We start from the raw sequence: 27,323 nt of genomic DNA on the forward strand, positions 1-27,323 counted from the left end.
TGTTGCCTTATCACAGCACAGTTGATTTTGTAATTTACATGGCTAAAAGATTGGTCAGATGTTTTAAAAGCTGCTGGGGTTAGATGAAACATTTCGACATCATGCCAGGAAGCTGAAGGTTTGGTCACCTTTGGTGGACAGACGGAGTGAGGAATGTACATGATGCCAGAGTTGGCAGAACTCGATTCTTGAAAGATTACTTGGCTATTGGTAGTTATGGTCATGGTATTTATCTAATGACCCTTAACAGAAACAGCAAGAGCTGGGGAATTGTCCTTTTCTCAGCATAATGTCAAAAGAACAATTATGATGCCCCAATGTTGGCCACATTAAATTTTGGTATCTAAGGAGCGAGTAATCTTCTAACCTGGTGTATTTTTTTTCTAAATCCATGGAGGAAGACAAAAAGTAGATTGGCCTTTGCGCACGAGTTGAAATGCTTTGCTGTAAATGTACAGAGTTCCCGACTTCTAGAATTTTGTGTACAGATTTGATCTTGCTACACCATATCACAAAGGAATGCAATAAATGTTTTCTAAATTGAACCCTGGGATAGTATGTTTGTCATAAGCAGAAAGATTAATCCCATCTGAGCATGGACCTTTAAGTTAAGGGTCTGACAGGGCAGATGCAAGGATGATATTTATCCTGGCTTCAATGTCTACAACTTGGACTCACAAAAAGGGGGTTGTACATCTTTGGAATTTTGTATTTAGGAGGGTAGTGAGGAATAAAATCGCAGAAGATATTTAAGAAAAAAGAGATGGTTTTTAGATCAGTGGTCGCTAGTGCTAGAAAGTGAGAGGTGAAAGCTCTCTGACTGAAGAATCCTCAGAAAACACACCCCTATTTCAGGAGTTCCAGTAGAAGAAGGGATATGGGTGTCAGAGGTTATGGGGAGGAGGCAGGAAAATGGGGTTAGGAGGGAGAGATAGATAAGCCATGATTGAATGGCTGAGTAGACTTGATAGGAGCAGAATTTGGCCATTTGGCCAATCACTTATGATAATGATATGGACATGATGCAGAGCAGGCAGTTTTTTACATGGCTGTTAATGGATTATGCTTTACCACATTTGCAGCTGAGGTCTGACAAGAATATATTTCCAGATTCAACTCCACTTGCAACACATCGACTTTGTTGGGATAATTCAGTTGGAGAGATAGGAGAGCTAGGTTTATAATGGAAAACCAATCGAAACCAGGCAAAATCTGCCAGGAGACCTTCAGCAAGATAAATGTTTAATTCATCTGTAGTGTGAAGGTCATAATTAGCTCTCAGTATATTTAATTACATTTCAGAGCCCTACTGAGCAAACGTTTACCACATTCCAATGTGTTCCTGGGTACAGGCCGCCTTTGTGGAACTCTTGAAGGGCCTTGGTAGACACAAAATGCTGGAGTAACTCAGCGGGACAAGCAGCATCTCTGGAGAGAAGGAAAGGGTCTCGACATTTCCGGTCGAGACCCTTCTTCAGACTGATGTCAGGGGAGTGGGTGGGACAAAGATAAAATGTAGTCGGAGACAGTAAGACAAGTGGGAAAACTTGGAAAGGGGAGGGGATGGAGAGCGAGGGAAAGCAAGGGCTATTTGAAGTTAGAGAGGTCAATGTTCATACCACTGGGGTGCAAGCTACCGAAGCAAAATATGAGGCGCTGTTCCTCCAATTTGCGCTGAGCCTCACTCTGACAATGGAAGAGGCCCAGGACAGAAAGGTCAGATTGAGAATGGGAGGAGGAGTTAAAGTTCTGAGCAACCGGGAGATCAGGGTTAAGGCAGACTGAGCGGAGGTGCTCAGCTAAACGACCGCAGAGCCTGCGCTTGGTCTCACAGATGTTGGCCTCACAGAAGTTGACATCTGGAACAGCAGATACAGTAGATGAGGTTGGAGGAGGTGCAAGTGAACCTCAGCCTCAACTGAAAAGACTGTCAGGGTCCTTGGATGGAGTCGAGGGACAAAGGGACATGAGTTGCATCTCCTGTGGTTGCAGGGGAAAGTACCTGGGGAGGGTGCGGTTTGGGTGGGAAGGGACTTGTTGACCAGGGCATTGTGGAGGGAACGGTCTCTGCGGAAAGCAGAACCAGGTGGAGATGGGAAGATGGCCAGTAGTGGGATCCCGTTGGAGGAGGTGAAAATGTTGGAGGATTATATGCTGTTGATGGACCTTTGTACCCAAAGAAAGCTCAGTTTACTTGTCAAAATCCACTTGAGCAATATTACCCACATTTAGTATTATGACAGCTGACTTCTACAAGGAATTTACATTTGCCAATGCATCAACATCACAACCTTAATTCATTGTTTCCTTTTCAAAGATTATGAATGGGCTGTATAGTTGTTGCCTTTTACTGCTATGCACGATCCCCGTTAAAATAGTAACTCTTTGAGGGCAAGAGCATTACGCTTCTCTTTAAGATGCCCGTTAAGAACGTCACGGCGAAAGGCTCGGAATATTTCGCCCCGCTTATTCACTCTGGCGGAGAGAATCACTGGTTCAGCGAAATAGGACAAGAGGAAGGCTGCCGTAACATACTCACCCTAACGTGCTGATGAATCCATTGACGGATCCTTCGGCGTACAAGGAGACTATATCCCCAATATGAAGAAAACTCGACATCTTGTCAGACATCTCTCATCCCTTTTTCAGAGCTGTCAAACCAAACACAATAGTCCCGCTAAGAAACTGTATTTCTACCACTAACACAAGGCGTTCGCCCGTCAAAAGCAAACAACGGTTTAATTAATAATACTTTTCACATATTAAAATGACAAGCGTCAATTACAAGTATTTTGCAAATAGCAAAAGCAGAATTAAATCAATGCTGTTCAAACCTCAAATCGCACCACCACGAAAATAAATTGGTTTCATCTTCTAACACAAGATAATTGGAAACCACATATTATTACAATGAGAGCTCTGACCAGCTAGATTTAAAGCGACAGATCCTAAAGAGGTTGGGTGGGGAGTTTGTTGAGGAAGGGGGTGGGAGCTGCAGCAGCTGCATTCCATACAGTGACCGCTACATTTGTTTTCCTCCAATGTAGGCATTAGCTTTATTAGGCAGAGAAACAAGTTGCAGAAAAAGAGCCCTCTGCCGAACACAAAGTTACAACAGTGTTTCAACCACAAGCTCGCTGATCTCCGTTCCTTGCGTAGACTTTGTTCCATTTTAGTTGCAAGTCTATAAAAGTTGATTAATCTCTTTTAACCCTGAATGAAAACAATAGCACATATGCCACAGCCAGTAGTTTCTGCTGTTGGGTGCTGAGCTGAGCTGCGCTTTTTTTCTCTGCGCCCCTTAAGTTTATTTAAAGTTAAAGCAAGAATACGCTATAAACCAACATCACTGACCTTAAAAAGAGGAGCTGGATGCAGTGGAAGCTGTAGGTGATAGTGGTGCAGAAGTAGTAGTTAGGCAGTATAGAAGAAATCCATGGTTGCTCGCCTTTCTTTGACCCCCTTTTTTTTGCAGCGAGACAGTTCCCGTTAGATAACGCCGCTCTCTGCCAGCCCTCCAGCAGCAGATGCGGTGTCGCCGCCTATCAGCGATCTGCCCCGGCCCGCCGTGCACCCTGGGAATTGTAGTCCTCCTACCCGCGACCTGCAATGAAAGCGAAGCGGCTGCGGACTACAATTCCCAGCGGACGCAGCGAGCGCGGCTTGGTCCCGCCCTCCCTCCCCGAGGCATTGTGACGTCGGACGACGCACGTTCTTTCCCAGGGCCCCGCCGTTTGATTGGTCCGCCGGCGCGTCAATCACGATCTCCTGCCGCCTCCCCCGAAGACTTCAAAAAGTTTCTGTGCAGGGAGGAAACTTTTGCCTGCGATATTTCAAGTAGTCACTGAGTGATATCAAAATGCGAGCTGTAGGCTTCAAGAGATTATGTACCTGTCTATTTCTTGTTTAGTACCACTTTTTCTTCAGTCGTTTAAAAAAAAAAGGCAAATGGAAAATATAAGTGCAGGAGGGAGCTGCAGATGCTGGTTTGCAACGAAGATAAGACACAAAATGCTGGAGTAACTCAACGGGACAGGCAACATCTCTGGGGAGAAGAAACAGACGAGACCCTTCTTCAGTCTGAGAGGCAAGGTAGAGACTAGAGATGTGGAAGGATAAGGTGTGAAAACGACTGAGCAAAAATATGTGGACATGTTCAATGTGCGGCAAAAAATGCTTGCAATAAAGGGTTCGTACTTCGTACTTTGGAGGTGACGGGTAGCTGGCAGCAGTGCCAACATTTGCTAAAGCACGCCATTACAATTCTGCACATGTAGAATTTCAAGACGTGTTAAAAAAAATCGAAGGTCTTCCACCTGCATCGTTAACTCTTTCTCTTCCTGGTCTGTTGAGCGTGTCCAACATTTCTTACTTTTATTTAAAATACATTCAATTCTTAGTAGCAGATCGAGACTCGGCGGTCCTGTTCATGACCGAATGTCCAGATATCAATTGTATCCTGCAACATTCAGACATCAACAGCATCTTGCAATTCTGCCGACTTTGCTCTGTTTACGATTGCTACATTGGATTTGACACAGATTCTCCGACTCTAGCGGAGTCACTTTGACATCCCCGGGGATTAACTTTGACTCAGTATAACTTTACAGTCAGTTATGGTAATTGACGCGGGATTGAGCCTCGCCTCTATAAGAAAATCCCAAAAGATTGTCCACTTTGAAGCGCTCCTATGCTCTTTATGGCAGCACAGGCACACGCTTAAATGAATATCAGATCTTTCAGTGGGAAAAACAAAATGTAAGAGATGACTACCGTTGGCTTTGCAGAACATAGTTTACGCTCGACGAATTGTGGAGCACATTTTCCTCAATCATGCCCTCTCGGTATCATCATTCAGAATCATCCAAACCAAAGAAATGGCATGTGGCTTCCATGTTAGGATCCACTGACTGAAACCAGATACCTTAATGCCTCGCAACCAATTCAGCCTATTTATTAAATCCAGGTCCTCATATTTGTAAAATGATCTATCATGAATATATTATACCCATGACTGTGAAGCCAGACAAATCCAAAGTCATCTTTAAATTCAGCAGTGATACCAGCATCATTGGGCAAATAATCACTATTAAGTCAGGGTATGGAGGGAATGTTTAAGAAAGAACTGCAGATGCTGGAACAATCGAAGGTAGACAAAAAGCTGGAGAAACTCAGCGGGTGAGGCAGCATCTATGGAGCAAAGGAATGGGTGACGTTTCGAGTCGAGACCCTTCTTCAGACTGATGTGGGGGGGGGGGGGGGGGCGGGAAGAGGAAAGGAAAGGAAGAGGTGGAGACAGTAGGCTGTGGAAGAGCTGTAGTCAGTGGTACCGATGAGACAGCTCTCCCACAGCCTACAGTGTGTATAGAGGGAGATTGGTAATCTGGTTGAGTGGGTGCCAGAACAACAATCTTGCTATCAACGTTAGCAGGAGCGAGGAGCTTATTGTTGACAACAGGAAGGGAAAGCTGAGGGCCACACACCTGGCTTCATGGGTAGGACGGAGGTGGAGAGAGTTAACAGCTTCAAGTTCCTTCGCGTACATCTCTGATGATCTGTCCAGGGTTCAGAACATTGATGCAATCACAATGAAAGCTCACTAATGCCTCCATTTCCTCAGAGGTTTGAGGGAATTCAACATGTCACTATATACTCTATCAAGCCTCTACATATGTACATTACTAACTGCAATTGACCTCCCACCCTCAAAGGGATCTCAAGAAGGCAGCCAATATCATCAAAGGCCCTGACTATGCTCTCTTCCTGTTGCTACCACTTGGAAACAGGTAGAGGCAACTGAGAACCATTGCCTTCGGGTTCAAGAATAGCTACAGACCATCAACTGTCAGGTTATTGAATCACATTGTGCAACCCGAACTCCAACCCTAGCTCAGTATCATACCACCACGGACTTTATGCGACTATAGATGCTCTAGATCTATGCATTTTGCACTATCTGGTCCAGTTTACTTAGAATATTTCACAATTTACTTCATATTTTTATTATTTATCCAATGCCTGTTAAGCACCAGCAAGTAAGAATTTCATTGTTCTGGTTATATCTAGAGCAGATGACAAATACATATTTTGACTCCACTACTTCAAGGTTCGCAGGTTTGCATAAAACCATTTGCCAAGTTCGTATAAAATCATTTAAGATCTGTATCATCATATTCCATGATTTTATTGTTGATCAAAATAACATTTGCATTTAAAATCTGACAATTCCACAAAATCACCTAAACATTGTAATAATTTTCATCTAATTTAATAGATTATTTTAGAAGTCATCTAGTATTTTAAGACTTAAATACAGGGCTCCTTCCAGTTAGACCAAGTAAAACCAGAGCATGGCTCAATACTATGTAGATGTCCAGCAAGGACCCCATCATTATAAGAGGTGGGGACTCGTGTTGCAAACACCAAACAATTTGAAGAAAAGCATGAGTAAGGCAATAGTAATCATGTCATTTATACTCCTCTAATAAACAATGCAATAATCTCAATTTAGCACCTTACCTATAACATAATACAATGGATGGACTATATTAATCTTGATGCAAAACTATTTACATTGCAATAGTAAAGATTACATGCGTTCCTACAAATCACAATGTCTTCTTACACATTATTTTAATTGTTCATTCTCCATATCAATTTTCCATCTCGTGAAATGAATACATTATAATAGTGTATAATGCCACAATCAGATAATTTAGAGTTTGTTAAATCTGGTACACACTTTTAGGATACGATTGTGCTTAAATATACATTTCGGGAAGTTTAAGAACATTTTTTATTACACAGTCACAAAATAATTGCCAACTCATTTAAAGGAATTTCAGTCAAATACCGATTCTATAAAACATGTAAGATAGCCTATTGCATTTAAGTAATAACCCTCAACACAAATTCCCTTTTCACTGGAAAAAATAATATGCAATAAGAAATTCATAAACGCAGAATTTAATGTGAGCTGAGACAACATTGGATCATCAATAAAAACTAACCTTTAAAACAGAGCAAACATAACACAGCAGTAGCCACAAGGTGTTCAAGCAGCGGGTTAGCCGCAACCAACGCTGAGGTCCTCCCAGGTGGTGGGAGTGTGGCTGGAGTGGCAGAGCTCTGCCGCCCGAGGGAGACTCTTGCCCGCAGCCGCGGCTCGTTGTGGGAAGGATGCAACCAGAACGGTCTGATTGGCTGGTCTACAGCCAGATTCCTGCCATTTTTGGGTTCTTTTTGAATAACCCTTGAGTTGTTCTTGTGAACCCCGTTGAAACGTGAATGAACGGATGGAGTGTGAACCCCGGAGTAGGTCGATAGCGGAGGGGGAGGGGCTGCTGCCACGTCGCCGCATTGACGTCAACCGACCGACCACGTGACCAGACTGTCATGGCGGCGCCCACGGCCCGGTCTCCGGACGCGGGGGGTTTGATTCTTTATTTGTACCCCGCGCTGATCGCCCTTTCCTTAGGACTGAATCATGCCCACGAAATTACCGACGTTCCACGGCCCCGCTCCGGCTGCGGCTGCGGATCCGGCTCCACGAGTCGACCCGAGGCCGCCGGTTCTCTCCCCGAGGCTGCGAGCGACAGCATCTCCTTGGCCAAACAGGCAGCTGTCAAATACTCCAGGGAGGCCAATGTTGAAGCTCAAAAGATTGCACAGGACCACAGGTCACACTCAAAACCACGCACTAATCAGGTAGAGCAACGCACAACTTTTGCTGCCCAGTAACGACTACTTACGTTAAATATCCCATCAACTGTTATTGCATAAGCCCAACAATGCTTCAAACTTGTAACAATCATGTTTACAGTGTTACATTATTATTAGTAGAAGTGTCAAGTAGGGCGCCAAGCAACGTGACAGACATTAGTGCTCAAGATAGACACAAAATGCTGGAGTAACTCGGCGGGTCAGGCAGCATCTCCGGAGAATATGGATAGGCGACATTAATACATTTAAGACATTAGTACTTTCAAATTTGATCATTTTGGAACGTGGGAAAGCCGAAGAAGAATTAGATCAACAAATCCAAGTCCAGTTTATCTTGCTCATAGGCAAGAATCAAAAACCAAGGCTACAAAATAAAAACAGAAGAGGTTGGAAATAATCAGGTTGGGCAACAGCTATGCAAAGGGCACATTCAGTGGTTCCAGTCAGTGACCTATCATCTTGATCTGCACACCACACAGTGCTAGCATGAAGATGGTCATTTCAATTATTCTGCTGTAGCTCCACACTCTAGCCTAACCCCTCCTAAACTTGCAGCACTCTACTTTTGAAGGACAAATTGCACACAATTTTTAATTGTTTTATGAAATGCCTCTCCGTGTTTTCTGCTCCAAGGAAAAAAAACCCTATAAAGAGGATTACTTGGGTAATAAAAATGAGAAAACTCCAGCCGTATAATGCTTGGAGGTAGAAATACATCAAGATCCTGCAAAGATCTGCACAAAAGGGAATTCAATCTGTTAACTCTAGTTGACATAAAGAGAGGGTCTTATCTGGGATGGTTTGACATTTTATAAATTCTGAAAGAAAGCGCAGTGTTAACCTGACTAAGATTTTGGTGGGCAAGAAAAAGGAAGCTAGATCACAAAATGTAAAAGTTACAGAAATGACAAGCCAGTGATAGCTTTAAAAAAATGGTGCACTGTGGGTCAGAACAATAGATATGGAAGAATGTAAGTAAAATCTGGAACAAGAGAAATCATTTGGTCACTAAGCCCAATCATTTTACTCCAAAAATTGTTGGTTCTATGCAATAAATCACAAGAATTATATTCCCAAATGTTCAGAGAAACCTGGATGAAATTGAAGTATCCCCATCAATTTAAATTGCTATTATTGAGGCTGTTTTTAACTTCCCCCAAATATTACTGTGTCCAACGAGGATAAACCTATTTTTTCATGAAATATTAAACTTTGTAAATCAAATATCTCAATTCCAATAAATTGGCTAACCTTAATTCAAATGAAAATAATTATCTCACTTCTATTCCTTTTGCTAATGTAACCACCTTATTTAGCTATCATTGTCTTTATATCTGTGGTTCACTCAGCTAAATCCAAATGTTGTTCTTGTTAGCTAAAACCATCATTTGACCCACTTCATCCTTGCAATCCTACCCATTTTCAACCAACCTATCTGCAAAGTCCTTGAATGTGTTGTCACCAACCACATTTGTGCCCATTGTACTTGCAATATTAAAGTTGATTTTTAACTAGCCACTCGTATCCACGGCTTGTTTCCCCATACCCTACTGTTACCACTGATGTCTTCAAAGGTGTACAACAATACTCCCCAGACATCTATGCCTTACTTCCCATTTACACGTTACCCCTCAGACATGCGCTGCTCTATCTCAATGTATCTGCCTTGGTTGCTTTACTATCTTGTAATTTGTAAGACAACAAATTCATAATTCAGTGCAGGATCTGCTGAGATTTTATACAGCTAAATAATAGGTAAATGGAAGCGATTGGCTGCAGTTTGTAACACAAACTCTTTTTCATAGCCAATTACACCTCTCCTGCATCTTGACATCTGTCTAAAAGTGTGCTACAGTGTTCACAAACTGGCTGTAAAAATGAACCTGAGACCAATTTCAATAACACCACCATGCTATAACTATTATTGTATTTTTTCAGTTCATTTCTTTAACATTGCCTGGGCCCACTGCCTCTGCTGTAACATTTTCAATGCCTTTGTTAGCTAAAATCGACAATTCCAATGCATTTCTGTCCTTTGATCTACTGAGCACAGACATGAAATCATTTAAAAATCCATTGCACATGTCATAATGTGATACCACATTTGCCCATTAGCCCAGTGTTTACTAACATACGAGGAACAAAACATGCCAGAGTCTCTCAGCAGGCCAGGCAGCATCTCTGAAGGACATGGATAGGCGATGTCTCATGCTAGGTCCTTCTTCAGACTCACTAACATAAATTATCTCCCATGTAAACTATGCTTGAATTTATAAACTTATTCTTTTCGAATCTTTCCATGATCTTGTCCAATCTCTGGTAGTCCTGGACCTCTCTAACATATGCCTCTGAGTGCAATGAAAATTTACTTTTTTTAAAGTAATTGTTTATTGGGGATTGGACAGTAGATAGATTGAAAGTCATCTAGAAATATGAGAATTGTCCAATATTTTCCATTTTGTTTCTTATTGCAACCATTAGAGCCAGGAAGTGCTTGCCTAAAGCAAAATTTGCAGATTCATTTTCCTTCCCTGGATATAAATCAGTAGTCATTTTGAACATTAAACATTTGCAGCATGATGACTGAGAACTCCATAAGAGGGGAAGTACTCCTTTAACAGCCAATAGAATTAGGCTGGTGAATAATTAAATTGATTTGCTATCATGTATGATATATTTGTGCAGAATGACTGTTTTTACCAGAAGAATATATGTATAGAAATTGCACACATACACATCAATTGCTGGTAAAAACAATTGCTGTGGTTAACAAATAAACAGAAATGCTTGTAATCTTTGGGATCTGAAAAGTAATTGGATCAAAATCTGTTTGTTCTAGAAAACAAAATTACATAATTGTATGAAAAAGAAGGCAGAAGAAATAATGCTAATTTGCAGTATTTCCAACTTGGCACAATCAATAAAGTTCACCGTGTACTGAAGAAGAAATGCTGAGTCCCTTTCCATTTTTTAAACTCACTATAATGTACTTCACTGAAGAGTAATTTACAGTTATTTGTAAAATAATCAAATTTGGATCTTCCAATTTTTTTGAGCCAGAGAGGTTAGACATTTTTAGGTATTTCACATCCTTGAATTCTATTTTCTTGATGCCCATTGATCAAAGGAAATAGCAGCATGCAATCAATATGTGGCTAATTGGTTTCAACTAAATTATGGTTTTGCTAAGTTATCGTAAAAAATGTCTTCTCTTAGTTGGCCAACATGGCAAATTTGTCATTTTACATATTTATCCATCCTAAGCTTATTATAAAGTCCTTAATTATACATTGGTACATTTGGTCAGTACCATATGCAATAATACATGCAGCATTCAGCATAAAAGACAGGTTAGTTTACTACTGTTCTCAACGCCATAATTATTTAGATAATTATTATTTTATTCTAAATAGCATGATCAGGGAGAACAGTGCTACACCAAGTACTTACAGGAAATAAAACAGAATTAGTATTTTTTATATTACATTTGTTATTCTCATTTGTTGGCTGTTGGCTTATAACGTTCAGACAATTGGTCATAGATCATTGGTATATGCTTTATGAAATGATTAGTAACCTGTTAAATCGTGTGTCTGGTATTTCTTCAGTTAAGTTGAAGAAACGCTAAATGCAAATTCAACGAGCAAAGCTCCTGACATTTCATCTTCAACCACTTTATTTCCTTTTCGAGTGCTTAATATTTGGTTTTGGTAATCAATTGACGAAAATCTACATCACATCATCGATTTAATGAGATCCAATAATTGGCCTTCATCGCTGATATAATGTTTTTTTATTTAAGATGGTGCTGATACCAGGTGGAGTGTTCACCATGGGAACTAATGACCCTAAGATACCTCAGGATGGAGAGGGCCCAGCCAGAAAAGCACACATTAAGCAGTTCTATATGGATGTATACGAAGTCACCAATGCTGAATTTGAGAGATTTATCAAATCTACTGACTACATCACAGAGGTAGGAAATTCTGTCAATAGCTTCACACATTGCTTATATCATAATTTTTGAATTAAAGTTACCTTAAAATGTTACATGCAAGTTTAATAATTACTGTTTAGCTTGAGTTGAAATGCAGCCTCTTTTTTTTTACTATTATAGCAATGGCTTTCACTTAAATGTAGTGCTTCACAAAGGTGTGTGAAAGAAGCAATGATTAGAAGGGCTTTTCTGGAGGTAGATTTCAAAGACAGTCTTAAGAAGAGCAGTTTTGCATGGTAGAGGGATTTGAAGAGAAAGAGAACCAGACAGCAAAACGTAAGATGGTCAGAGGTTTGATGAAAGAAGTGGAGTGGATCACATTTGGAGTCAGAAAAGTAATTTGTTGTGGACTGTGAGTTATAGATCTGGAGAAAGATATACCAAAAGGGAGTGGCGTGGCCCTGAATGGCATAAAGATCTCGATGTTGCTGATACGCAATTAACTGAGGTAACGAGATAAATGAAGGCAAAGGCTTCAATTCTTTGGTTTCCCATCAGGAGTGAAGAGGGAATCATGTTTTCCCCAACTCGTGTCAGCTCTCTGTTTGGCAGTGTCCTCTCTCCACTAAGCATACATTGCCAATAGAAAATGCTGAAAAATTTCCACGTCAAGCTGCATCCATGTAGAGAAAAACAGATATAAGATATAAGGTCGCTGATCTTTCATCAGGACAGTCCACTGTATCGTTTACATTTTTATCATTATCAATCTGCAGCTTTTTGCTTTTTAGGTTTAGGTTTATTATTGTCATCTCTACCAAGGTACAGTGAAAAACTCTATTTTTCATGCTATCCAATCAAATCAGATAATACTATACATAAATATAATCAAGTACAATAGGTACAAATACAAGGGGAAGATACAGAGTGCAGAATATACTTCTTACCATTGTAGTGTACCAGGTCCCTGGAAAAAGTCCAATGTCCACAATGGGGTAGATATAGAATACTGCAGCCTATCAAAGACACTTTCTGAGAAAACTCATCTCTTATTCCTCAGCTCTCAAAATCTATTGCCTGCAATAACAAGTGCCACGTGTTTACCCATAAACTAGAACACCTCCAAATCCTGAAACTGTGGTGTTTAATTGATAGCAAATACATTGTCAACAGTTACAGAGGGGAGTAAGGCAGCAGGAACCCCTGCCCGCTGATGAGTTCCAGATTTTCTGAAAAAACTGATCGCAACCTGAAACATTAAAACCTAATAATTATTCCGTTATAATACACAAGCCTCGAGGAGCTGGAGTGGAGCAATGACCCCCTTGAGCTTGCCCTGTCATTCTATCTGATCACGGCTGAACTGCCCGAGGCTTAACTCATCCTCTGCTTCAATTCTCCACAGCCCTTAATGCCCTGATCTTTCTAAGATATATCTATCTCCAAAAAAGTTGTGAGGAGAAGAGTGATAGAGACTGAGGAGCTCTATTAACAGAAATAAATGTCCACAATCTTTACTACTGGGATTCAGTCTGCGGTGCATACTGACTGCAGGACTCGATGGAGCAAGGTGGTTACTCGGCAGCAGTTAAATTACTGGACAATTATCCAGAGGACTGTTATTACTTTCCTGGGGTCATGAATTTGAACCCCATCATGACAACTGTGGAATTTAAATTTGGATAAGTAAGCAATCTAGAATTAAAAAGCTGTTAGCAACGATGCTCATTAAAAAATAATCAGATTATTGCTTCTTTTCTCAAATAAAAAACCATTCAGATTCTCTAAAGTAGATGAAAAATGCTGGAGAAACCCAGCGGGTGAGGCAGTTTCTATGGAGAAAAGGAGTTGGCGACGTTTCGGGTCGAGACCCTTCTTCAGACCATCTAATATTCTCTAATATTCCTTGGGGCAAAACAATTGGAAATAAGCAGCAAATACTGACATTGGACATTTGGTGCAGGAGTAGGCCATTCGGCCCTTCAAGCCAGCACCGCCATTCAATGTGATCATGGCTGATCATCCATAATCAGTACCCCGTTCCTGCCTTCTCCCCATATCCCCTGACTCCGCTATCTTTAATAGCCCTATCTAGCTCTCTCTTGAAAGTATCCAGAGAACCGGCCTGCACCGCCCTCTGAGGCAGAGAATTCCACAGACTCACAACTCTCTGTGAGAAAAAGTGTTTCCTCGTCTCCATTCTAAGTGGCTTCCCCTTATTCTTAAACTGTGGCCCCTGGTTCTGGACTCCCCCAACATCGGGAACATGTTTCCTGCCTCTAGCGTGTCCAAACCCTTAATAATCTTATATGTTTCAATAAGATATCCTCTCATCCTTCTAAACTCCAGAGTATACAAGCCCAGCCGCTCCATTCTCTCAGCATATGACAGTCCCGCCATCCCGGAAATTAACCTTGTGAACCTACGCTGCACTCCCTCAATAGCAAGAATGGCCTTCCTCAAACTCGGAGACCAAAACTACACACAACATTCCAGGTGTGGTATCACTAGGGCCCTGTACAACTGCAGATGGACCTCTTTGCTCCTATATTCAACTCCTCTTGTTATGAAGGCCAACATGCCATTCCCTTTCTTCACTGCCTGCTGTACCTGCATGCTTGCTGTCATTGACTGATGAACAAAGACCCCCCAGATACCGTTGTACTTCCCCTTTTAATTGACACAATTTGGATAATAATCTGCCTTCCTGTTTTTGCTACCAAAGTGGATAACCTCACATTTATCCACATTAAACTGCATCTCAAGTGTTCAAGTGTTCAAGTGAGTTTATTGTCATGTGTCCCTGTATAGGACAATGAAATTCTTGCTTTGCTTAAGCACACAGAAAATAGTAGGCATTTACTACAAAACAGATAAATGTGTCCATATACCATGATATAAATATATACACACATGAATAAATAAACTGGTAGTGCAAATAACAGAAAGTGGTTGCTAATAATCAGAGTTTTGTCTGAGCCAGGTTTAATAGCCTGATGGATGAGGGGAAGTAGCTATTCCTGAACCTGGTTGTTGCAGTCTTCAGGCTCCTGTACCTTCTACCTGAAGGTAGCAGGGAGATGAGTGTGTGGCCAGGATGGTGTGGGTCTTTGATGATACTGCCAGCCTTTTTGAGGCAGCGACTGCGATAAATCCCCTCGATGGAAGGAAGGCCAGAGCCGATGATGGACTGGGCAGTGTTTACTACTTTTTGTAGTCTTTTCCTCTCCAGGGCGCTCAAATTGCCGAACCAAGCCACGATGCAACCGGTCAGCATGCTCTCGACTGTACACCTGTAGAAGTTAGAGAGAGTCTTCCTTGACAAACCGACTCTCCGTAATCTTCTCAGGAAGTAGAGGCGCTGATGAGCTTTTTTGATAATTGCGTTAGTGTTCTCGGACCAGGAAAGATCTTCAGAGATGTGCACGCCCAGGAATTTGAAGTTCTTGACCCTTTCAACCATCGACCCGTTGATATAAATGGGGCTGTGGGTCCCCCTCCTACTCCTTCCAAAGTCCACAATCAGTTCCTTGGTTTTGCTGGTGTTGAGGGCCAGGTTATTGCGCTGGCACCATATGGACAGTTGCTCGATCTCTCTTCTGTACTCTCTCATCCCCATCAGTGATACGCCCCACAATAGTGGTGTCGTCAGCGAACTTGATGATGGAGTTCGCACTGTGGTTCGCTACACAGTCATGGGTATAGAGTGAGTACAGCAGGGGGCTGAGCACGCAGCCTTGAGGTGCTCCCGTGCTGATTGTTATCGAGGCTGACACATTTCCACCAATACGAACAGACTGTGGTCTGTGGATGAGGAAGTCGAGGATCCAGTTGCAGAGGGATGCGCAGAGACCCAGTTCTGCGAGTTTGGTAACCAGTTTGGAGGGGATGATTGTGTTAAATGCCGAGCTGTAATCAATGAATAACAGCCTGACATATGAGTTTTTGTTGTCCAAGTGGTCCAGTGCGGAGTGGAGGGCCAGCGAGATCGCATCCACCGTTGATCTGTTGTGGCGGTATGCGAACTGCAGTGGGTCCAGGTTTTTGTCGATGTAGGAGTTGATTTGCTCCATGATCAACCTCTCAAAGCACTTCATCACCACCGGCGTTAGTGCCACTGGTCGATAGTCATTGAGGCATGTCACCTTACTCTTCTTGGGCACCGGTATAATTGATGCCCTTTTAAAGCAGGTGGGGACCTCAGACCTCAGAAGTGAGAGGTTGAAAATGTCCGTAAAAACTCCCGCCAGTTGGTCCACACAGGTTTTTAGAACACGACCGGGTATACGATCAGGACCAGGTGCTTTTCGGGGGTTCACCCCTCTGAAGGATTTCCTGACATCGGCCTCTGTGACTGAGACTGAAATGCCATCGCAGCGAATGGGGGATCGGGAAGGCACATCAGTATTCTCCCTGTCAAAGCGTGCGTAAAACGCATTGAGCTCGTCAGGGAGTGATGTTACACCGGCATTCGAGCTGCCTCCTGGTTTTGCCTTGTAGGAGGTGATTGCATTCAGACCCTGCCACAGCTGCCGAACATCTGTCTCGTCCTCCAGTTTGGAGCAGAAGTCCCTTTTGGCCTTTCTGATGGCCTTACCAAGGTCGTATCTGGTCTTCATGTAGGCCACTGTATCATTGGAGGTGAATGCCCTGTGTCTGGACTTCAGGAGAGTGCGGATCTCAAAGTTCATCCAAGGTTTCTGATTGGGAAACACTCGGAAGGTTTTTGTAGGGATGCAGTCCTCCACACATTTCTTTATGAAGTCTGTAACGACTGGCATATTCGTTCAAGTCCGTTGCCGAGTCCTTGAACATTGCCCAGTCTACAGACTCCAAACAGTCCTGGAGTTGTTCTTCTGCCACCCCCCCCCCCCCCGACCAGCTCTGTGCTGTCCTCACTTCTGGGGGTGCGCTCTTCAATTGCTGCCTGTAGGCAGGAAGAAGCAGCACCGCGGCATGGTCGGACTTACCGAAGTGAGGGCGAGGGATAGAACGATAGGCATTCTTGATGGTGGTGTAGCAGTGGTCGAGGGTGTTAGGTCCTCTGGTGCAGCAGGAGACGTGTTGGTGGAAGTTGGGGAGTGATTTCTTGAGGTTCGCCTTATTGAAGTCCCCAGCAATGGTGGTAAATGCCTCGGGGTAAGACGTCTGGTGTTTGTTGACCACGGCCTGCAGCTCCTCCAGTGCCAGACGGACGTCTGCCTGGGGTGGGATGTAGACCGCGGTCAGGATAACGGAGGTGAATTCTCTCGGGAGGTAGAAGGGACGGCACTTCACCGCCAGATGTTCGAGGTGTGGAGAGCAGGAGTTGGACAGGACTGCCACGTCGGAACACCACGCAGAGTTGACCATGAGGCAGACGCCCCCTCCTCTCCCTTTCCCAGATGCCAGGGTATGGTCCATGCGGTGGATGGAGAACCCTTCAGGCTGGACCGCTGAGTCTGGGGAGCTGGGGGTGAGCCATGTCTCTGTGAAACAGAACACAGAGCATTCCCTCAGCTCCCTTTGATAAAGCAGTCTTGCCCTTAAGTCCTCCACTTTGTTTTCAAGGGACTGTACATTAGCTAGTAGGATAGTTGGGAGAGGGGGCCGAAGTCCCCTGCGCTTCATTCTGACCTGAAGTCCTGCCCGACGGCCACGTTTCCGGACACAATGCAGGCTTCCCCTTTGTTTCCAGGTACTGTACTTGCTGTACCTGCTGTTTCTGCGGACCTGCGCTGGAACGGGGATTCCCTCACAGACGGCAGCTCCAGCTCCGTAACGAACAGGGGTTCCCTCAAAGTCGGCAGCTGCAGCTCCGTTGTTCCTGGAAGATCTAGCCCGTCGGCTCTGGGGGTCATCCCGGGCCATGCATCTGCCCACTCACCCAACCTGTCGAAGTCACCCTGCATTCTCATAGCATCCTCCTCACAGTTCACACTGCCACCCAGCTTTGTGTCATCTGCAAATTTGTTAAAGTTACTCGTAATCCCTTCATCTAACTCATTAATATATATTGTAAATAGCTGCGGTCCCAGCACCAAGCTTTGCGGTACCCCACTAGTCACTGCCTGCCATTTTGAAAGGGACTCGTTAATCCCTACTCTTTGTTTCCTGTCTGCCAACCAATTTTCTATCCATGTCAGCACTCTACCCCCAATACCCTGTGCCCTAATTTTGCCCACTAATCTTCTATGTGGGACCTTATCAAATGCTTTCTAAAAGTCCAGGTTTGTATGATTTTTTTTCTTTGCAAGGCTGTAATAATTGTTGCTACTAATCCATTCAAGGTAACTAGCTTTGCTAAGCATTGTAGCAGTTTGCATGTGCTAAGCAGCAAAAATAAAGTGTGCCATGTCCAGCTGTGTACCATTTTATTCTTCTCATTCTGTTCTCTAAAAGACATCAGTGTGGGAAGCATTTGCAGTTCCTTGCTACACATCAGTGTTGAATTTGTGGATTATCTGCATTTTCACTTTGTCAGCTTGTCCATCTTCTGTTTCAAATGTATTTATTTATATATTTTATTTTATTTATGTATTTATTTAGCAGTTAATTACAAATTCAGTTTTATCAAACTTGCTTATCTGTCATTAATATTTCTCATTTTGTACATTTCTGCAGGGAAGTTGGACAAGTTAGTACATTGCAGTTTTGCTACTTTAAATTACATTCATGGATGCTCTGCATTATATGTGGCAATTTGGGAAACAGTTTTCTTTTCTCATTTTCTTGTTCCTTCTACCATTAGGGCCAAATGTTTCTGTAGTTTTAGATTCACCTGGACTGGCATTTTGCATTGGAACTGAACTAACTAACAAACTGATTGGGAAATATTTTCGACACGTCATTTCCTACAATATCATTTTACTGGTAACTTTTAAAGCGTTTGCTTATGCCTCCTAACATCCCAGATTTCTAAGGTTATCATTCTGCCTTATTTTAACTTTTTGGAACCCATAGATGTTCAGTCCTGGAAACTGCAGCCTTGTCTGTTTTATAGTTGCCTTGACATACCTTACATCATTTCCTAAACCCTTGCCCTATTTTGTGGTTTACTTCTGCGGTTCATCTTTAGTTCTGAAGCATCGTCTTAGTCCATCTTCTCACCTTTCTCCGTTACATGCTGCTCCTGCCGATACACAATTTGAAGAGAAGCGGTAGGATGAGTTATTTTCGTGCCCTGTTCAAATTTTATTCCTGAACAGGTAAAACCAGATATCATCGCCATTTTATTATTTTGTACTATGCAACATTTCACACAGACACCATTGCACCAGTAACTCGACCTGGTAGTTGGGATTAGTACAGGTGGGCACTTTTGATGGTTAGTGCAGACATGCTGACAGAAGGGCTTGTTTTTGAGCTGTATGAATCTGGTTCAAGGATATACTGAGAATAAGAAAGATATACTTGCTGAAAACGCTCTCCTTGGAGGAGCAAAAGTTTAAACGATACATCATGGAACAGGCCCATCAGCCCATCAAGTTAATGCCGACCCTCATTACCCATTCACACTAGTTCGATGTTATCCCTTTTTCACGTGCACTCACTGCACATTAGGGTCAATTATAGAGAGGCCAATTAACCTACAACCCCAAGCAATCTTTAGGATGTGGATGGAAACCAGAGCACCCAGAGGAGACCCATACAGTCACAAGGAGAACGTACAGACTTCATACAGACAGCACACATAGTCAGTATTGATCCCGGGTATCTGGTGCTGTGAGACAGCAGCACTACCAGTTGCTCCACTATGTCACAGTCTCACAGACACATCAACCCAATACATTTTATCTGGTGGCCTGTGTAAATTGAAACAAATTTCTCAATAATCTTTTTATTTTTTTTAATGATCTTTCTGTGAAATACTAATATGAGGCAAGATAATTGTTTCAGTGGTCGCTAATAATGATCTGCACAACTCCCACTGAAAAGAACTGGAACAGCCCTAAATTAATCCCCGAATGGAAAATTAAGAAGGTTTTGGTGAAATAGGGAAGTGATCTGAGAAAAAGTAGACTATTGAGTAATATTGAGCTGAGTGGGAAGGACAGTGGTTAGGATGGAAGATATAATTAGTGGTTTTGCAGTAAAGTTTACCTCAGTGGTTCGTATTCATAAAACCGCAGAGATGAAATTATATTGTGTGGGGAGGGGTGCGGAATGAAAGGCATAGGTTACACAAAGATCTATGATACAATAATTTTGAGATTTGCACAAATGGTTCTCTGGGTCAGCACTCCTTTAATTGAGTGAGTGAGTTATAGACCAATTTTCGAGGCTGACTCATTCCTATGTATGTTTCTGTCTTTCCTTATCAAATATTTAGTTACATAGTGTACATAACATTATAAATCTGTATGTGTTGTGGGTGGAACGGGAGCGCTCCTCTCTTTTTGCAGTGTGTGTGTGTGCACACGCAACCTTCGGGCAGTGTTCATGGTCTGTCTAATTACCAAACCAAATGTGATACGATAGAACTTTATTTATCCCCGGAGGGAAATTAGTCTGCCAACCGTCATAAAACACAAGATACATGAAACATGAAATTGAAGTGACGAGCGGAAAGTCCAGGATTGGGGATGTGCAAAGATTGGGGGGGGGGGGGGGGGGGGGGGGGGGGGGAGGGAGTCAGTCTACCCCACGATAGCCACAGAGAAAAATAATCTCCTGTGGCGTTCTATGCTGCATCTTGATGGAACCAGTCTGTTGCTGAAGGTGCTCCTCAAAATACGTTTCAATCACATGAATTCTTTCAAACATAATGAATTGTAATCGATTATAGCTACTTTATTACTTTCTAATTTATTTATTTGCGGGGCATGAATGCCACTGACAAGGCCAGCATATGTTGTCCATCCTTAATTTCCCCGCTGAATAGAAGGAAATTTCAGAGGTCAGTTAAAAGTCAATCAAATTGATAGATCTCAAATGCACTTAAAGACAAACTGTGCAGATGGCTGGTTTCCTTCCTGCTATTACAAGAATAGGTTGCAATCATTTGAAACTGAGGTGCATAGAACGATCTTCTCACAGATGCTGGCAAATCTCTGGTATTCCCCCATTTCATGTTTATCTCTGCTATTTAATTTGTCTCGAATAGCATGAGATTTTGATCAATAGGCAATAGACAATAGATGCAGGGGTAGGCCATTCGGCCCTTCGAGCCAGCACCGCCATTCAATGTGATCATGGCTGATCATCCCCAATCAGTACCCCGTTCCTGCCTTCTCCCCATATCCCCTGACTCCGCTATTTTTAAGAGCCCTATCTAGCTCTCTCTTGAAAGCATCCACAGAACCCGCCTCCACTGCCCTCTGAGGCAGAAAATTCCACAGACTCACCACTCTCTGTGAGAAAAAGTGTTTCCTCATCACCGTTCTAAATGGCTTACTCCTTATTCTTAAACTGTGGCCCCTTGTTCTGGACTCCCCCAACATCGGGAACATGTTTCCTGCCTCTAGCATGTCAGAAATCTAATTTACCTTATTAACGGCCTTTAATAAATGAACAACACATGAATATAAGATAAACATGTTTAGAATTTATTTTCATAAAGATACAATTTTGTTTTGCAATTTATGTTTTTATATATTATTGTAAGTACAGATCGTGAGTTGAATGTAGTGCCTCTGAGAAGGACTCAACTGATAGGAATTTGGTCATGTTATACTCTATATTTGGAAGTGCAGATATACAGAGTTTGGAAGAAGGCTACTATAGACTGCTTGGATATAGAGTCCGTAGCGTGATTCTTGTAATGGTGGTCTGCATTGCTGTATGATATAATCCAGTGTGCTATCTATGTAACCCACAGACTAAACAATATTAAGGCTCTATATACACAACACTCACAGGATTACTTTGTGGAAAGATTTCCATTCAACTGCACTTTTGTGGGTAGTTAAAGTTGACTCCTGGCAATGATTATAAACAAGAAAAGACACAAAGTACTGAAGTAACTCAACGGGTCAGGCAGCATCTCTGGATAACATGAATAGGTGGCCTTTCAAGTCGGGGCCTTTTTTCAGACTGATTGTGGTGGGAGAAGGGGAAAAGCTGGAAGAGAGGAGGGTCAGTGATCATTAACATTTCTAATAAACCTTATTAGAGCACAATAGTACTGAAGTTAAAAATATCATTAAATACAGAAAATGTGTTATGTAATGAATGGTGGGATGAGAATTTGGTACAAATTACGAATAGATGCCAGAAAATTTGGTACAATTCAAGAAGAGTCCTAAAAACCTCTTCTAGTTTTCTCAGCAATAAACAGTGCCACTCATGTAAGTTGAGTGTGTGTCCATGCACACACTGTAGCGGCAACATCTTCAGGGCATGTGCCTGGTAGTTTTATTTAGAGAATGGAAAACACCTCTGGGAAGGTCCTCTTCGTAGGCAATTGAAGGTAGACAAAATTGCTGGAGGAACTCAGCAGGTGAGGCAGCATCTATGGAGAGAAGAAATAAGCGACATTTCAAGTCGAGACCCTTCTCCAGACTGATGTCGGGGGGGGGGGGGGGGGGGGGGGGGGGGGAGAAGAAAGGAAGAGGCAGAGACAATAGGCTTATAGGAGATGTTTAAGAAGGAACTGCAGATGCTGGAAAATCGAAGGTAGACAAAAATGCTGGAAAAACTCAGCGGGTGAGGCAGCATCTATGGAGCAAAGGAAATATGCAGCGTTTCGGGTCGAAACCCTTCTTCAGTGATGTGAGCGTGGGGGAGGCGGGAAGAAGAAAGAAAGAGGTGGAGCCAGTGGGCTGAGGGAGAGCTGAGAAGGGGAGGAGAAAGTAGGGACTACCTGAAATTAGGGAAGTCGATGTTCATACCGCTGGGGTGCAAACTGCCCAAGCGAAATATGAGGTGCTGCTCCTCCAATTTGTACTGGTCCTCACTCTGGCCATGGAGGAGGCTCAGGACAGAAAGGTCGGATTCGGTATGGGAGGGGGAGTTGAAGTGCTGAGCCACCGGGAGATCAGATTGGGTACTGCGAACCGATATGAGGTGTTCGGCGAAGCGATCGCCAAGCCTATGCTTGGTCTCATGTAGAGCAGCTGACATCTAGAGCAGTGGATGCAAAAGATGAGGTTGGAGGAGGTGCTAGTGAACCTCTGCCGCACCTGGAAAGACTGCTGGGGTCCTTGAATGGAGTCAAGGGGGGAGGTAAAGCGACAAGTGTAGCATTTCCTGTGGTTGCAAGGGAAAGTGCCCGGAGAGTGGGTGGTGCGGGTGGGAAGGGACGAATTGACCAGGAAATTACGGAGGGAGCGGTCTCTGCAGAAAGCAGACAGGGGAGGAGATGGGAAGATGTGGCAAGTGGTGGGATCACGTTGGAGGTGGCTGAAATGTCGGAGGATTATTTGTTGTATGTGGCAGCTGGTAGGGTGGAAGGTGAGGAAGGTGAGGGAGACTCTACCCTTGTTTCGAGTGGGGGGATGGGGAGTGAGAGCAGAGTCACGGGGTATAGAAGAGACCCTGGTGAGATCCTCATCTATAGTAGAAGAAGGGAACCCCCGTTCCCTGAAGAATGAGGACATCACCGATGCCCTGGTGTGGATCACCTCATCCCGGGTGCAGATGCGGCGTAGACGGAGGAATTGGGAGTAGGGGATGGAGTCCTTACAGGAAGCAGGGTGGGAAGAAGTGTCGTCCAGATAGCCATGGGAGTCAGTGGGTTTAAAGTGGATATCGGTCAGTAGTGTATCACCTGCGATGGAGATAGTGAGGTCAAGAAATGGTAGGGAAATGCCAGAAATGGTCCAGGTGTATTTGAGTGTCGGATGGAAGTTAGTGGTGAAATGGATGAAGTCAGTGAGTTGTGTGTGGGTGCAGGAGGTAGCACCAATGCAGTCGTCGATGTAGCAGAGGTAGAGTTCGGGGATAGGGCCACGGTACGCCTCGAACAAGGATTGTTCGACAGCTTGTAGGAGAGCTGGGAAGGAGGGAGAAAGCAAGGACCATCTGAAATTAGAGAAGTCAATGTTCATACTGCTGGGGTGTAAACTACCCAAGCGAAATATGAGATGCTGTTCCTCCAATTTGCGCTGGGCCTCATTCAAGTGAAGTTTATTTTTGCAAATGTACTTTCCGACAGCAAGTGGGAGAAGGCATCGAAGCAGCATAAAACAACTCTAAAACGAAGTGCATAGATGAACGGGAAAGAGCAATGCGTGAATGACTAGGAGAAGCTGGCACGGTGGCGCAGTGGTAGAGTTGCTGCGTTACAGTGCCAGAAACCCGGGTTCGATCCTGACTACAGGTGCTGTCTGTACGGAGTTTGTCCGTTCTCCCTGTGACCGCATAAGCTTTTCCCCGGGTGCTCCAGTTTCCTCCCACTCTCCAAAGACCTACAGGTTAGTAGGTTAATTGGCTTCGGTAACAATTGTAAATTGGCCCTAATGTGTAATGTCTGCTAGTGTAGCAGGGATCGCTGATTGGCGTGGACTCGGTGGGCCGAAGGGCCGAGGAACATCGGTTCGCGGGAACTGCCCCAGTACTTTGAGCACGCGGGCCAAATTTGAATGATGGCGCCAAAACATGCCAGCGCCTGCATGTGTAATATACGCATAAAGAATTTCACTGTGCAGTTGCATACGGGACAAATAAAGCACCATTGTTTCCGTGCTGTATCTGAACTAAATTGAAGTTGTGTTTGTAAGAATATAGATGCAAGATGTGACTGAAGCTATCTAAAATATGATGCATCGAAACTGGCGGGATGCTAACTTCTTGCAGGTCATAATCAATTGTTTATTTGCTCCTTTAGGCAGAAACATTTGGAGACTCCTTTGTGTTTGAGGGACTACTGAGCGACAAGGTGAAGAGCAGCATTTCCCAGGCTGTAAGTGATGTGCACCTCATACACACTCATTACCCAGAATTGTGATGTTCTGCCAGTGCTGAAATGAGATATCAACAGCATAGGATTATGATTTGTCCTCCGATATTGACACCACTGCTTTCTAAAATATGTAATGCGTCACATCGCAAGAGGCATATCAAAATTTGGAAATTCTTGTTTAAAATGAGCACAATTCTAGATGTCTTATTTATCTTTTGATAAAAAAAATACTGTGCCATTTTCTCTAATTACAATTTTTAGAAGCACTTTCATGCCAAGTTTAAAGTGACCTTGTAATGTTTAGAATGAAAATGTTATATGTAAACAATTTGCTATTAAGGAGCTGTTATGTTATTAGCCAGGAGATGGTGCTGCGGAGCAGATTTCCAAACTCCCTCCCCATCACAGATGGACCATGGGGGCGGGGGGAGGGGGTGGGGGACACCAGAGGTTGAGCGATAATTTAGTATTTTTGTCTGTTGTTGAACTTTAACGTTGACTTCTGAAGATGTTCTATTGCAGTTTTGAGAGAGAAACATACATTCATTAGTGGAAGCTGTGTACCTGAAAAGAACAATGGTGTACAGCTGCAACTGTCTGACTATCAATATGTTTTGAACACTTTCACACTAAGTAAAGTAAGATTAAAATCTGTAACAGGTTTAATGATTGCTTGTTGCTCAGTATCTGTTCCCAGATTTTATTCTTACTTTACGTAGTGTGAACGTGTTCAAAACATGTTGATAGTCAGAAAGTTGCAGCTGGACACCATTGCCCTTTTCAGGTGCACAGCTTCCCCTAAATACCTTGCAATGAGCTGCACAGTAACTCATTCCAGTTGAGATGCAGTTAGAAGAATGATCAAATTATTTGCTATTGATAAAGTGAGAAGAATTGGTCAAAACATAAGAAGCATTATCAGCCTCAAACACCAGGGTTGCGGATAAAATCCTGGCAAATGTCAGATGGAGTTAAACCCTTCAAAGAAAAAGGACTCAGAATGATACATGTGCTCCAGTACATTTTGTGGCTTTTGCTACATTTTGCCATTATTGATCAAAAATTCTATTTGTGGAGTGTCATTTCTGAAAATTATGCATCACAACATAAATCATTTAAACGTTAATTTCAAGTTACATTTCAAGTTCAAGTTACCAGGGCTGCCAACTCTCACGCTTTGAGTGTGAGACTCATTAATTTCGACAAATTCTCACGCTCTCACGCTGATCACAAATATCTCACCCTCTGCCGTGAGAAATTCTGTGATCAACGAGAATTTCAAAATTCATATTGGGCCGCGGGCGATTGAGAGCCGGGGTTGAGGGAGGGATGAAAGCAGGCGCAGCAGAGGGGGGAGTGTTTGCCGGGCTGGCGAGTCGCTCGCAGCAGCTCCGGTCATGGAATAGCCTCAGTGCAAGAGTCCTGGGCCGTCGGAGGCGTGGGAAGCGTTGCGCCGCTGCCGATAATCTTTATGCAGAATTCGTCCTGGTGACCGGCATGGTCAGGCAGCGTCTCTGGAGAGAAGGAATGGGTGACTTTTCTGGTCATGACCCTTCTAAGGATCTCTACCCAAAATTGACCAGAAATGTCACCCATTCCTTCTCTCCAGCATTTTGTGTTTCTCTTCGGTTTAAGCCAGCATTTGCAGTTCTTTCTCACACAATGAGACCCAACAAGACGACTTTGCAGCTAGTACCAGGTAGTTGTCGGGTGGGGGAGGGACAGAAAGAGAAGGAGTGTTAAATAAATCTATATTCATACTCAATCGGGGAAATTAATTGATATCTGTCTTTAAATTTATATTTTATTCATCTTTAAATGTAAGTCTTGCATTCATGTATCGCGGGAGTGATACAGTGTGAAAACAGGCCCTTCGGCACAACCTGCCCACACCCGCCAACATGTCCCAGCTACAGTCTGAAGAAGGGTTTCGGCCCGAAACGTCGCCTATTTCCTTCGCTCCATAGATGCTGCTGCACCCGCTGAGTTTCCCCAGCAATTTTGTGTACCTGTCCCAGCTACACTACCTGCTTTTGGTCCATATCCCTCCAAACCTGTCCTATCCATGTATCAGTCTAACTGTTTCTTAAATGTTGGGATAGTCCCTGCCTCAACTATCTCCTCTGGCAGCTTGTTCCATACACCCACCACCCTTTGTGTGGAAAAAGTTACCCCTTAAAAAGTTACCTCTTAAAAATACTTCAAACAAAAACATTGAAATCATACTTCTACAATGCACTAAAACATGATTTTAATACATCAAATTTCAAAAAGTCCCCACCGCGGGAGGGGAGGCAACCCCTCCCACACCCTCCCCCTACTCAGTTGCTCCACTCCCTCACCGGGTATCCCCAAAGCGAGTGATCATTGATCGCTCAGCCCTCCCACTTTTAATAACGCTCCGTGGCCCCTGGTTCAGACAGAGAACCCTGCCAGATGTGAGCGGGGAACTGAGGCCAGTTGTCCGTGATCCCAATGGATCCCAATTTGACTGGTTTCCCAGTAGTTGGAAAACTAGGTTGATGATTTGGCACGAGATGAAGTCCTTTCTCGTAGATTCTAATGGAAGTAAAAAACTCTTAGAGACTTAGGTAATGGCCTGTTAATTTAAAACGGCTTTCCCATGGCTCAATACTGTAGAACTTATTAACATCTCTCTAATAGCCTGTTAATTTAAATTCTTTGAAAGTATTTTCAATTCTTATTTTAATATTCCCATATGTTTCTGGATGTGATTGAAGGTTTAGTTTGAACACTTCCAACTAAGTTTGAGGTCATAATCTTGTCCTGACATCAGGTGTTTTAGACCTTTTTATTGTGGTGAGTGGGCAGGTGTATTGG

At 43.2% G+C, this 27,323-nt stretch overlaps 2 protein-coding genes across 7 annotated transcripts in view; one reads left to right on the top strand and one right to left on the bottom strand.

Annotated features, from left to right (window-relative positions):
• The window catches only part of itpr1 (inositol 1,4,5-trisphosphate receptor type 1), a 375,823-nt gene extending 368,683 nt beyond the window's left edge, over positions 1 to 7,140 (bottom strand). For 4 of the 5 annotated variants that reach the window (XM_033036757.1, XM_033036758.1, XM_033036760.1 and 1 more), the window contains exons 1-2: positions 7,011 to 7,140; positions 2,540 to 2,651 (exon numbers count right to left, since the gene is read on the bottom strand). In XM_033036757.1, the coding sequence (XP_032892648.1) occupies positions 2,540 to 2,631 (92 nt within the window). In that variant the 5' untranslated portion in view covers positions 2,632 to 2,651; positions 7,011 to 7,140. Of the gene's footprint in view, positions 1 to 2,539; positions 2,652 to 3,354; positions 3,509 to 7,010 lie in introns of those variants that run through there. The other variant, XM_033036756.1, reaches the window with a different exon arrangement.
• Positions 7,141 to 7,296: 156 nt separating this feature from the next.
• The window catches only part of sumf1 (sulfatase modifying factor 1), a 107,982-nt gene continuing 87,955 nt past the window's right edge, over positions 7,297 to 27,323 (top strand). Inside the window, exons 1-3 of one of the 2 annotated variants that reach the window (XM_033036761.1) lie at positions 7,297 to 7,707; positions 11,525 to 11,698; positions 24,408 to 24,482. In XM_033036761.1, coding sequence (XP_032892652.1) covers positions 7,396 to 7,707; positions 11,525 to 11,698; positions 24,408 to 24,482 — 561 coding nt within the window. In that variant the 5' untranslated portion in view covers positions 7,297 to 7,395. The remainder of the gene's footprint in view (positions 7,708 to 11,524; positions 11,699 to 24,407; positions 24,483 to 27,323) is intronic. The other variant, XM_033036762.1, reaches the window with a different exon arrangement.

Source organism: Amblyraja radiata, chromosome 18, assembly GCF_010909765.2.
Source record: "Amblyraja radiata isolate CabotCenter1 chromosome 18, sAmbRad1.1.pri, whole genome shotgun sequence".
Classification (NCBI taxonomy): domain Eukaryota; kingdom Metazoa; phylum Chordata; class Chondrichthyes; order Rajiformes; family Rajidae; genus Amblyraja; species Amblyraja radiata.